Source organism: Sciurus carolinensis, chromosome 3 (assembly GCF_902686445.1).
Source record: "Sciurus carolinensis chromosome 3, mSciCar1.2, whole genome shotgun sequence".
Classification (NCBI taxonomy): Eukaryota; Metazoa; Chordata; class Mammalia; order Rodentia; family Sciuridae; genus Sciurus; species Sciurus carolinensis.
Window position 1 is genome coordinate 138,908,345 of NC_062215.1, and position 13,951 is coordinate 138,922,295.

The window sequence follows — 13,951 nt, forward strand, 5'->3', positions numbered from 1 at the left end:
GGAGGGTAGTACCCCCTTACCTTCTAAGAAAAATATCCACATTCTTATTAATTTCCTAATTCAGAACTATTATTTTACTACTTGAGTGCTTTTAAGCTTTTGCCTTTTTTGCAATATCCCTCTTAAAATAAACATATTTATTCTTCAGTACCAAAGTAAACTTTGTGGTTGAATTATAGAAATATCTTTTTAAATTGCAATTAACATGTATAAAGAATAACTCTATGCAGTTACATTTTTTTCCCCAGTTGATGTTAATTATTTCTAAAATCTACCTTTACATAGGCATTCTATTGGAGATACCAAAGTTCCCTTTTGTCTTCAGTCCTGTGTAAAACCTTTGAAATATGCCATTGCTGTTAACGATCTTGGAACTGAGTATGTGCATCGATATGTTGGGAAAGAGCCAAGTGGATTAAGATTCAACAAACTGTTTTTAAATGAAGATGGTAAGAATTACCTGCAAGTTGGTTGAAAAATAAATATCTCACTTTTGCAAGTAAATCTAAGTTATTAAATTCTTTTGTAGAAAATTTAAAATGGTCTTACTTTTTTTCCTACTTGTGAAATTTCATAGAATTTAATCACCTACTTTTTAAAATTTTAGGCATTTCCTACTCCTGGAGGGTGTGCTAGGGAGAAGATGGGGTAAGGAGTAAGAATTGCACTTATGACAACCTATAAGGGTATATCTTACAGAAAAATTTTAAAATTTCTGGAATTTGCTTAAAAACCATTCAGTGGAGGCAGGTGGGAGTACTAGGTATGATTAGTACTATGTTGGTAATTATTGCTGCTAAATATTTCTATTTGGCAAAGATGAAACAAGCACGTAGGTTTTTTAGTTGGTTTTTCTTTCACTGTTGTAGGCTTTTGTCCTCATTTTATACCTGTAAAATGTGCAAAGACTTAACTATGTGGTTGAATTAAATGTTGGGTGTGATGAAAGCACATAAGGAAATGAGATGACATGACTTTATCCCACATAACAAATTTGTATACCACATTGGTGTTTATCAGTCATTCAGGGAAAAGATCTGTATTGAACTGACAATATAAATTTGAGGGTACATAGTGTTCATATACTATTTACTTTTGATTATATACTACATATTTAAAAACTTCTATTGTAAGAAGTTTAAATGGAAACCACTGAGATGGTGACTGGATTTGTTATTTTGTGTGCGTGTTTGGTCTTTCTCCTTTATAACTTATAATATTTGAAAGATACATCTTTGATTAAATAGTAGAGTAACAAGTCTTATTATTTTGCTGGAATTGTAAAGACAAGGAGGACAGGGTAGTTAGTACTTTAATCTGATAGAAATTTTAAATCTAAGCAACATCTAACTGATGCAAGCTATGTTAAACTTTATTCCTGAGTTGGTTTCTGGTTTTTAATCTTTCAAGCCTATGTGAGGTTCCTGACTGATAAGATATAAAATTGAAGAAAGTAAGACTGAAGATTGCAATAACTATTGTGAGAAATACATTTTTGTATTTTTTTTCTTCATGCTGGATAAAAAATGAAATGTATCTTCCTCTTTTGTTTTTTATTTTGAGACAGGGTCTCTCTAAGTTGCTTAGAGCCTCATTAAGTTGTTGAGGCTGGTCTGGAACTTGCAATCCTCCTGCCTCAACCTCCTAAGTCAGTGGGATTACAAATATGCACTACTGTGCTGGGCTCATTTTTATTTTATTATTTCCTAAAATGAAGTTAAGACTTATATTTTCTTGTTTCTCTTCCAATTTTCTTAGAGCTGTTATGCTCTCTTACTAATTTTACCCCAAACATTTTATCCCAACTTTATACAGATTTGCATAAATTATTATCTTCAGTGAGGTGGCATAAAGAATAACTTTATTTATTAAACTCATTGACATCCAGATTTAATATTGAAGGAATTAATGCTTTTAGTCTAATAAGATGAAACATTTTATAAAAAATTATACTTTCATATGAAAGACAAAGGAGAATAGTCTAGGTGATTCTGGTGAATTGATTAATTTTGAGAGAGGTATTTAAAGAACAGAAAACAAATTTGGGAATTTGAATGTTTTAAGTATTTCAGGAACAAAAAATAATACTGTACTTAGTATTTTAAAGTAAGTTTTTTTGTCATGTACATGTATGGTTTTAGAAATCATGATTTATTGTCACTCTATATAAGAAAATAATCATGAAAAAAACTTGGGATTTTAGCACTTGTTTACAGTAAAAACTGCGATATAAAGTTTAATGAGGCTTCACCTTGGTATTCTTAGATTTTTTCTAAGCTTGAGCTAATACCAGGAGTCTTGAAAATAATAGTAAAATGAAGACCTCACTAAACCAGTAGTCCTTCCTGATTTCTGTATTGAGTCTGTACTCTTGAGTTTTGGTTTAGATCATCCCAAGGAAAACTCAATTTGAATATTTTATTTACATTTAAAATTTCAATGGTAGATTTATGGTGAAACTACATACTATATGAATTCATTTGTGTTTGTGAATCTGGTATTATAAAATTTTAAAAATAAAATCATTGGGCTGGGGAGAGAGCTCAGTCAGTAGAGTGCTTGCCTTGCAAGCACAAGGCCCTGGGTTCGATCCCCAGCACCGCAAAAAAATAAATAAATAAAATAAAATTATTAATATTACCCTTGTTTTATGATTATACTGATGAATTAAGATTAAATTGAATATAATGAACACATAAAGAAATTATGGTACTTATTTTAATAACAGTGATTTTTAAATGTTTACAGTATAAAGAGTTTTGGTCATATGGTGGGAGTTGGCTGATAATTTCTATTATTATAAGTGAGGAAACAAGTTATTTTATGTAGGTGTGAATTTTAGAAACCACCATCTCCTAGGGAAATTTTTTTGTTTTGGGAAAAAAACTTATAGTGATTAGGTTAATCAGCAAAAATATAGATAACCTTTCTGTCTATATTTACAGCTCTGGAGGGTACAGGGGTCTTAGTTCTTAGAATAACTTATCTAGCTAATATTGCAAGATACAAGAATTCTGTGGTACATAGTGGGAGAAGACAACTTAAGAATTGCCTGCAATTAATTATATTATCTTGTAAGTATGTAATTGATACATGTCAAAATGTATGTATTGGTTATATGTATAGAGGATTTGAGAAAGGAGTTATTATATAAGGAAAACAGGATTGACTTTTTTTTTTTTTTTTTTTTTTTTTTTGTGGTGTTGAGGTTTAAATCCAGGGCATGCTAGGCAACAAACGGTGAAGTTTGGGTGATTGGGATGGGCACTGCAGAATTAAACCATATATAGAATATATTGCAAACACATTAATGTGGGACAATTAAGTTTTTAAATTTTTATATGGCATTTAAAATTCCAGAATAATACCTGAAATAGTAATATTCAAATTAAACTGAACAGCTTTTGTTGTCTTTTGTAGTCCTTTAGTATAAACATTAGCAAACTTAGTGTTAGCCTCAGTTGTGAGCTAAATCTTTGTAAGGTTCATATGCCGAACAGTTTGAAAAGCTTCTTCCAAATGAAAAAAACAGTATATTTTATTGTGTTGGGAAAAATAAATACTTGTTAAAATTGTTCAGTTTTTTGCATTCCAGTTAAAAACATTAATAAATTTTAGATGTTACCCATATTCATTTTGTCATATTCCACCCTCTAATAGATGCTATTACTTAATCTGGCAGCCTTTATTAAATTAGCTTATGTATTATGTCTGTGGTGCATTGTATTTTTTTAACTAAGAATTCTAAATTGAGCCCTTTAATTCTGTCCTCCTACTCATAGCAAATCAGAAAACAAATAAATTGCATGGCCAAAAGTCTTATACTGAGGTTTTATATTGCATTTAGGCTGGTGTTACATTATCTCTGGGTGATTCCAGATGTTCAGATAGCTGGCTTTGAGCCAGAGGAAGAGTAAACAGTTGATTAACATCTGAACATTGGACTGTCATGCCATGAAATGATATCATATTCTTTGGAAAATCCTGAAAATAGTTAACGTAGCATTTTCAGAATATTTATTATTTAAAAATATTAAGTGCCTATATTTTTGTGGATGTGCACACACAGCTGCCTCCTAGGTCAACAAATTTATGAACTCTCTATAAGTGCAAGAAGAAAGTAATTTAACATAGTCTGATTTCTATATCCTGCTTTCTCTTTGCTTTTGTGTTTTTTTCTTTCAGGTAGATAATATTTGGAAAAAAATTGTGTTTGTTTCTTTGCCTCTTGCCATGTGGTATTCTTCTGGGATAGCAAGTGCTGTCATTTTGTGTGGGCTTAAGGAAAGCAAACATCCCTTGGTCAGCATAATTTGGGATAGGTGAAATATTTATTGTATCAAAAAATAGCACCAAGATTTGATTTTAACTTTTTGAACAAGTCTTTTCCTGAGTAACTCAAAATGCAGAATTTTTTTGTTATTTTAATTTTTTAATTGATAACATGATGTTTTGACATACATGCCTTATGGAATGGCCAAGCCAAACTAATTAATATATGTATTACCTTGTCTACTTATCATTTATTTGAATACTTAAAATCTGCTTTCTTCGCAATTTTGCAATATTGTTATTAACTATAATCATCCTATTATCCAGCAGTTCTCTTGAACTTATTCCTCTTGTTTAATTTAAATTTTGCATTCTCTGACTAGCATCTCACCAACACAACTATCATTCTAATTTCTGCTTGTACAAGTTTAACATTTTTAGATTCCATATGCAAATAAGATCATGTGGGATTTGTTTTTCTTTACCTAGTTTATTTCACATAATATCTACCAGATTTAACCATATTATTGTAAATGATTATTTTTTTAAGGTTGAATAGTGTTCCATTGTGTATACATATCTCATTTTCTTTATTCCTTCACCCATTCACAGACATTTAGATTGATTTCATATCTCAGCTGTTGTAAATAATGTTCAGTGAACATGATATGGCAGATCTCTCTTCGATATTAGGATTAGATATGTATTGGATATATATACCCAATAGTGGGATGGCTAGATCCAAAATGCACAATTTAAAAAGCATAACTACTAAATCACAATGAAAGAAACTGCCAGACTATAATTTACCCATTGTTATGGTCTCTGGAATTTTTTTAATTAAGAAATTTTTAACAGCTTTAATGAGATGTAATTCATATACAACACAACTCATCCATTTAAAGTATTCAGTTCATTGGTTTTTACTGTATTCACAGAGTTGTGCAACCATTACAACTGTCCATTGTAGAGCCCTTTCATCACTCCCCAGAGAAATCCCATACCCTGTAGCCATTATTCCTCATTCTCCTCTACACCAGGAAACTAGTGATCTTGCTTTTTCTATAAATTTATCTGTTTGGGAAATTTCATATAAATGGAATCATATACTATTTGCTCTTTTATGACTGGCTTTTTTTTCTTAAATGTTTTTAAGATTTGTCTGTGATACAACTTTATTCCTTTTTTCTAATATTCCATTGTATAAATAATGTCATAGTTTGTTTATCCACTTTTCAGTTGATGGAGCATCTGAGTTGTTTTTGTTTTTTTACTTTTATTAGAAATGCTGCTATGAACATTTGCATATAAATTTTTGTGTGAATATATGTTTTTATTTCTTTTGGTGATATATACCTAGGAGTAGAATTGCTGAGTTATGTGTTTACTCTGTTTAACATTTTGAGAAACTGCCAGACTGTTTTCCAGAGCTCAAGGTCGTTTAACTACAGGCTTCTCTCATAGAATGGAGCTTGCTTAAACTTCAAGGGAACTAGTAATACAGTGATAACTTAATATACTGTGCTAGCTTTGTCAAGTTAGATAAGAACTTATTCCTGAAGAAATCAATCACCACCAGAAAACAACTAAATTAGGAAAAATGCTTACAAATAGATGTTTTCACTGCCCTTGAGTTTTGTGTTTGACATTTTTGCTATATAATCAATGAGAATGTAACCCGTTGAGAGTTGAAAATTCTCTTTATCGTTAAAATTAGAACTTAATTTTTTTTTTTTTTGTGGTGCTGGGGATTGAACCCAGGGTCTTGTGCATGCAAGGCAAGCTCATTCTACCTACTGAGCTATATCCCTAGCCCTGAACTTAAAATTCTAAGTAACTTTTAAAAACTATGCAGGAAACATCCTTATTGTCAGGAAATACAGGAAGCAATATAATTTACATACACTGTAATCTTGCTATCTTACCTGTATCACTTGCTAGTGTTTCTTTCATTCTGTGTATGTGTGTGTTTGCACATAAGCACAAAAATAAAATACTTTTTTTAAAAAGCAAAATTGGGATCATACCACATGTGTTTTTCAAGGTTAGTTTTAATATATTATTGGAGTGCTTTGGTAGGTATCACTTTCTTCTTATTTCATGTGCTTCAATTCTATCATTATAACTCTCTGAGGCATAAGTTCCTTTTATTAAGTTGTTTACACAGGGGATGGAATTCCTTTATTTGCCTAGTGACTGAGAGTCACATAGCTAGTGAATGGGAGAGTTAGGAAATTTGGATATATTTTTATGTTATTACTTTCTGACTCTGTATATGAATTCTTGCTTGACTATATGACTGTTAGAACATAGTCCTAAAAATAAAATACTGATTTGATAATGTAGCTGATTTCAAAATACGAACTTCCTCCAAAGAACAGTTACTATAATAGAGACTTATATTTAAAAAAAAAAAGGAATGTTTATGAGAAGTACATCAAAGAAAATGGTACTATTTGAAATACCACTATTGCTTTTATATTTTATAGATAAACCACACAATCCTATGGTAAATGCTGGAGCAATTGTTGTGACTTCATTAATAAAGGTAAGATGTTGATGTTTCCTTTTAACCTAGTAAACTTTTTGTAATAACTAAGGCATAAAGTTGAATCGTGGATTGTTTAGTTAGAGCTATGAAACATTTTCTCTTGGTGTTAAAGAATTAATATTATGGTACAGGGTTAGGATTTTTATTTATTCCAAAATAAATGATGTTGTAATTTTAAAGCCAAAATTAAAAACAGATGACTCATTGTAAATCCCAAGAATTAATTACTTCTTGACTTGAAGATTTGGCAAAGATTTAAGAAGTCTGCTGAACAATAAGCACAGAGGTTTTCATTCTTAAATTTTTCATATTTTTAAATTTATCTTCCTTTTGGCTCTTCTAGAATGAATAGATGTTAGCAGAATTAAAATCGTTTTACGGTCTAATGTTTGTTATTAGCATATGTAAGTAAGAACAAACGTTCTAGTAGTTTGTGTTTAAGACAAAGTACATTTACTATTAAATATTCTTAAGTTTTTCATACTTTCATGAGCTGGAATCAATTTTTATTTGAAGTTGTTTCATTTGCTTTACTTACATCATGCCATAATTAATAAGTAAGGCTTATTCCAATTATTAAGTTATGTTATTTTTCTTATGCCTTGACATTTACATTTTTTGTTGGTTTTTGTTTTTGTTTTTGTTTTAACATTTGGTTTGCCTTAATAATTGGAAACTCTAATGTTTTGAAATGTTTGAAGTGTTTGAAAATGGTTCAATTGTATGATAGACTTTTCTATCACACAATTTTAGATTTTGTTTTTAATTCTAGTTATAATTTTTTTTATATTGAAGTAAATTTCATATGTATCTGGAACATATATATACTTTCTTTAGTAAATCTATGCCTATTTATTTCAAGTTAGAATAAAGACTTAATGACTTTGGAAATACTTTATTATTGATGGGGGTATGTTGGTTGAACAAGCAATGTTCAAGAATAAATGATACCCTTGGCCCAGTTCACAAAATTGATCTAATTTGTGTACAAGAAACCCTAACTCTCATGAGTTTTATGTCTTTATGAGGAAAAGCTTTTAAAATAGAAGACTACTATCCTAAGAATATATGTGTTTAGTTGTCGTTATGGGGCAAATGCTTTATTAGCATTGGCCCATTCTTAAAATTCTAATCAAGTAGATATTATAGTCAAATATTTTTAAATGTCACTAATTTTAATAGGCTGTGGAAATTTTTCATTTTCCTCATTATTACATTGAGGTGTTGATGGCTGTTTTACGTAAGAGAAAGTTGTCATTCTGAAGTAAAAGAAACTGTTATAGAAAATGGCAATGCAATTATGTGCAAGGTTCAATTATGCCTTTAGGTAGCTTACATCGTATTATGGAGTATGCACAAATAAATGGGCCCTTATAATTAAATTCAATAAATGTTATGATGAGCAAGTCTCATTAATAATTTATATTTGAAAAAGTAACATATTGAAAGTAAGAAAACTTATTATAATATAATATGTGTGTTAATGCTTGATTTTAAAAACATTAGAATGGTTCTGAACCACTTTTGGGTCTTTTGCAGAAAACTGTCCACATACCATAATTTTTCATAGATTTTAGGGGGTTCACAGACTATTGGAAGACCCAGCTTCTCCTCTTAACACTGGAGAAAGAATAACATAGCACACCAATAGTATTTTCAAGAAAGGGCGTATGTGAATGATTACTAGAATACTTCCTTAACTGCATGCAGTAAAAAATCTTTTTGTTTAATGATTCATGGGTCTGATCCACTGAACTGAAATGCTGCATGTGGTAATTGCATGTTTGGTCATATCATACCATCACTTCATTAGTTCCACTGTCCATGTTCAGTAATAAGCCGTAAGCTAAACATTGAACCACATTCGTACCATTAGAAACATTGGAGCAATCAGAAACAGTTAAATACACACCACCCCCAACATAAGCGTGGTTAAGTGTCCAACAGTGCAAAGGTTTAACTGAGTCATCTTGAATTTCAAATTTGATCAGTGATTTTAAATTTATAAAAATTAAAATTCATTGACAAAATCAGAAATGAGACTTTGAGATATGGGTCACTTTCTTTGAGTTTTTGTTTTGTTTTAGAATGTGTTCCAGTCTTGGAGTGGGAAGCCTGATACAATCCTGTATAAAACCAACTATCCTTTTAGAGGTCCCTGACAGGGACCTTTTAAAGAATGAATTTTAAATTTTATATAAATACCTGTATACAATCTCTGCTAATCTGAATGATCATATTATATTTACCAATTTGTAATGGTAGGAAATTCAGATAGTCAAACCATAGCCAAAAGCCCCTTATTAGAAATTGTCAAGCTTAGTCCTCTTTGTATACCTTAGGAAACTGAGAGTGGACAGGTTGTACCAGCAGTAGAATGGGCTTTCAACTAAATCAATATTCTTTATTGGAATTTACTGTGCCATATTTAACATAGGTGTTTGCCATTTCACTTGATGATGTATTTGACTTGAACTAGTATAGTTATAGTATCCAGAAAAAGCAGGAATATGATTTTCTTAATTTGTTACTTGTACAGAAGATACTGGTTGCTGAATTTAAAAACTGCATCTATTTTTTAGGGAGTATATGTAGTTATAGGACATAAGTCAGTTCCTACTCTGTAAGATAATGGGACCCTTCCCAAGGACCTTGTATTTTAGGACCTTGCAAAGTAAGGATATTTTATCATATCTACTAAATTTAGCAAGTTCTGGTTTTAACTCTTAGTTGACTTTAGGATCTTTGTGATTTTTTTTTTAATTCAAAATTTAGGGCTTTATTATTGTGTCATTAAAACATTTCTCCTAATGTTACTCACCTCACAAAAAAAAAAAATAGAAAGAAAGAAAGAAAAACTTAAGTAGAGTCTTTAGTAAGACTCTTTATTTCATAATTTTGTAGTATTGATATTTTTTCCTTGTAGGATTGGTGGTGATCCTCAGGAAATGGGGGAAGAGGCAGAACAAATGTTCAAAAGGATTAGCAGATTGTGGAAAAAAGGAGGATTTGGACAGAAGGAACCTGTTGCATAAATTCTTAACTACTAAGCTTATAGGAAAACTCCAATATTTAAAATTTTAAACAAAGCTGTATAGGTAAATACCTTTTTAAAAACAAATGTCATTTTATACTTAAAATGCACATAATTTTTAAAAAACATAAGGGTTACTATACTTCCTCACTTTTTCTCTATGGTAGCTACTAACATTAAAGGAATACTTTTTGTTGTAGTCTGTTTTATTTGATGATGTTGATAATGTATGATTGCTTGATTTAAAGAAAATAAAATAAATGAAAGGAACATAGATAATGTCTAGGCAAAATAGTATCCTTATTGTAATTTTTGTCTTTTCACTGGTAAAAGTTTCATCTACTTTAATTTAAAAGTTAGTCTGATAACTTAAGGGTTAGGGTGGGAAGGTAAGGGCAACATACTGCAAAATAATTGTTACTCTTGGTTTTTTTAAATTTTAGAGAGTAAGATACATGGTCTTCTATGTTTATGACTATTTTAGTGGTGATTTCCAGTTTTTATCATTTGAAGAACTTAATTTTTTTTAAAATCAGAATTGTTTTTGAATTTAAAAAAATTGAGTTATCTTCTCATTTCTTTAAACAATTTCTCTATGAAAAATCAAGACAAGTTTACCTAATGTATTTGTAATCCTCCCTTTGATCATATTAGCAATAACTCAGATTAGATTTGTGTGTTAGCCACATTTTTAAGGTGGTTTGTGACTCTGGAGAGTAATAGATGATGCCTTGAACTTGGTAACATTCGGAAGACAAGATTATATATATATTTTTATTTCATGTTTATGTCCGTGACACCTTGAGTTTTTTTTAAATACAAGAATATTTTACCAACTGAATCTACTATTCCTTTTTATTTTTAGGGCTAACCTATATAAAAACACTAGATATAGAACAAAATTATTTTTTTACCTGTAACATCTCTTTTTTTTTTTTTTTATTGTAAACAAATGGGATACATGATGTTTCTCTGTGTAACATCTCTTTAATTCACCTAGTACTGTTCAACTTTAAAGCATTCTCTATGGCAAGAGTAAACCAAGAATATTTTATAAAATCATTTTCAGTTATCTCTTTTTGCCTTTTTCCTCTATGATTTGTAATTTTTAATTGATTTGCACTACCATACTTTATGAATGTAATCTAGTGCTTTATAAAGTGACTCTGGTTAGTGTGTTCACTTTAGTTGAGCCATTTTTTGTATTAAAGTTTTGTCAGATGTCTTTGTTAATAGTGATGTGACTTTATTGTTGAATACATTGTAAAAAACCCTCTCCATATAGCTTTTTATTATTTCTTCTAATAGATTTTGTTAAAATTCATTGCCTCTATTAAATTTCACTATAGTTTTCTTCAATGAATGTAAATTCTGTAACTTGATAGGCATGCTTTTATAGAAAAATAACTATAATTTTCTGATATAAGGGTCTGATTACCCTTTTTACACAAATCACATGGTTTGCTTTTTAAATTCATGTGGTAAATGTATTAGAAATCTTAGAAAAAAATTATAGTAAATTTTTTTTTTTTTTTTTTTGGTACTGGGGTTTGAACTCAGGGGCACTTGGCCACTGAGCCATATGCCCAGCCCTATTTTGTATTTCATTTAGAGACAATGTCTCACTGAGTTGCTTAGTGCTTCACTTTTGCTGAGACTGGCTTTGAACTCTATCCTCCTGCCTCAGTCTCCCAAGTTGCTGGGATTACAGGCATGTGTCACCATGCCTGGTCAGTAAATATATTTTGCCCAATTTAAATGTTCCTACCTTATTTACTATAGATTATTGTATCTTTTTCAAAATTAAATTAACACAGTGTCTAATAATGCTTGTGTTGTGATCTTCAAACTGGCATAAATATATCCCTGGATACATGAAGTAATAAAGGACATTGATAGTTAAGATAATCAGTTTTCTAATGTTTCCATATGTTCCTTTCTTAAAATCAATCTGCCTGTGGTCTAGGTGTCCTCCTGTTTTCAAAAACAGTCATACTCAGGTGTCCTAAATTTTAATATGGTGCACTACTTCGGGTCATTTAAACCTCTTGGGTACCAACAAGAGGGAACATTTTGAAATACTGAAGTCAGTGGTATTGAGTATTTGAATCATAGTACTGTATTTCTGGTTGTTTTCAGTTCTTTGGTTTTAATCAAACTGAAAGAGGATTTAAGTGAATTGTCGATTAATAGGAGTAGTGTAATTTTTGAGGATAGGTTATTGTGTGACTTCTGTTGTGATGAGGTAGATGACTTTTGACCTGATGAGATACAGGTATATAAAGAACTGGGTGACATTGCTATGAACCTTTTTCTGTTTTAGTCTGCTCATCTATTTTAAGCTTGGTTTCTCAACTCATACATCTGTAAAAATTAAAAATAGGAAGGGAATTAGTTCTCATCTTACTCTATCAACAGAAAATATTGTATATAAATTAAAAATCAACTACTGTTTGAAAAAGGAAAGAAAATACTCGAACAGTCTTGCAAAATAGTATAGGAGATTATTAGCAATTCCAACATTTTCCCTTTAACTTTTAACTAAAAGTATTTAAACATACAAAATAAACAGAATAGTATAACCAGCCACCATGTACCTATTCCTAGCTTATGATTATTAGATACCATATATCACAGGGGTAGGTACATGAAATCTTTCTAAGAGATACAGAGACAAATATATTTTATTGACTTTAGTTAAATGTAATTTCCAGGGTAGATAATAAGGGTAAGTGTTAATCAAATGCCTTTGCACTTAAGTGGGGAGGTTTTGGGGAGAAACATTTCTTTAGTCCACATAATCATTTGTTATTCTGTTTTGCCCTGTCTGCATACTCTATGTAGGGCATTTCGAGTAGTTTACTTAAAATATTGTGTACTGATAGATATTGGTTAATATTCATTGTTTCTTAAAACCAACATAAAAGCAAACCTTAAGTGTACTTTAACTGAGCAAGCCACAAACTTGACCAAGTATATGATATGTGACCACTGTCTAGAATTGAAATGGTTTTCTATTAAACATGAGAGCTCAATAAGGAAAACTTGTATTACTTTCACAGTGTAAAAGTTTAGGTCAGAGAATGAAAGTTCAATATAACTTGTTTATTTTATATTGATTAATTGTATAACCAGTAATTATCCATGTGACATCCCAGTGCAAATGCTGACATCCTTTTCCAAAAGAGTTGTTTTTTTTTTTTTTTTCCTTTTTTTCTTTTTCTTTTTTGTGCATTTTCTAAGGTTAAAAAGGTTTTTGTGGCTTAAATGTTGTTACATATTTTACAGCATTAGGACTATGGAATATTTTGACAACTGCAACAGTTCAATGAAGTTGGTAATTTCTTCTTTTAATTATTTTTCATTGAACAGCTTTGGAGTTACATTTCTACATTTAATTTCTGCTATATTATAAGAAAAGAAAACTTAAAATATATCAAAGGATGCTTTACAGAAAATATGTAGATAGGGATTATAATCTGACTGTTGCTAAATTATCCTTATCTTAAATTTTGTTAATGCTAATTTTGATGCAATATTGTGGTGTTCTTTCCAGTTACTGATTGTATATGTGTGATTGTACTTCTTTCTTATGTAAGTTGATTTGTAGGGTTTTACTTATTATCAACCATACCCTCATCTTCTCGTAAGTGGAGAATGAATCTGGCTTTATTTAATTAAACAATACTCTGGAACAGGTTTTCCCCCCATAATAACATTTGAAAATATATATTTTGAATTTTTTGAGGGTAAATTTTTTATAAAATGTTTTAAAAACTAGTTGTCAAATTATTTTATTTTAAGCCTGTTTTAGAAATTAGAGATGTATTGTTTCTCTTGGGTGCATATCACCAATTAATACGTTTGATTTCAGATCTACAACTTACTGCTTTGTAAACTTCGCCGAGGTAAAATGAAACCATTTGGCTACTTGAACTGATCTACGTTACATAGGTTTTTCCTAATGACATTTGCAGTAGATAACATGTCAGAAATAGAAGTGATGAAACAATACATCTTCCACACTCTTCAATTGGCATAATGCTAAATACAATTGTGGCTAATTTTTAGAGACTATGAAATACAATTTTTAA

The 13,951-nt window shown here is 30.2% G+C and overlaps 1 protein-coding gene across 3 annotated transcripts in view; it reads left to right on the forward strand.

Moving 5' to 3' along the window:
* Positions 1 to 13,951, forward strand: part of Gls (glutaminase) — a 78,874-nt gene that overhangs the window by 22,158 nt on the left and 42,765 nt on the right. For all 3 annotated transcript variants that reach the window (XM_047543637.1, XM_047543638.1, XM_047543639.1), the window contains exons 6-7: positions 286 to 449; positions 6,762 to 6,820. In XM_047543637.1, the coding sequence (XP_047399593.1) occupies positions 286 to 449; positions 6,762 to 6,820 (223 nt within the window). The remainder of the gene's footprint in view (positions 1 to 285; positions 450 to 6,761; positions 6,821 to 13,951) is intronic.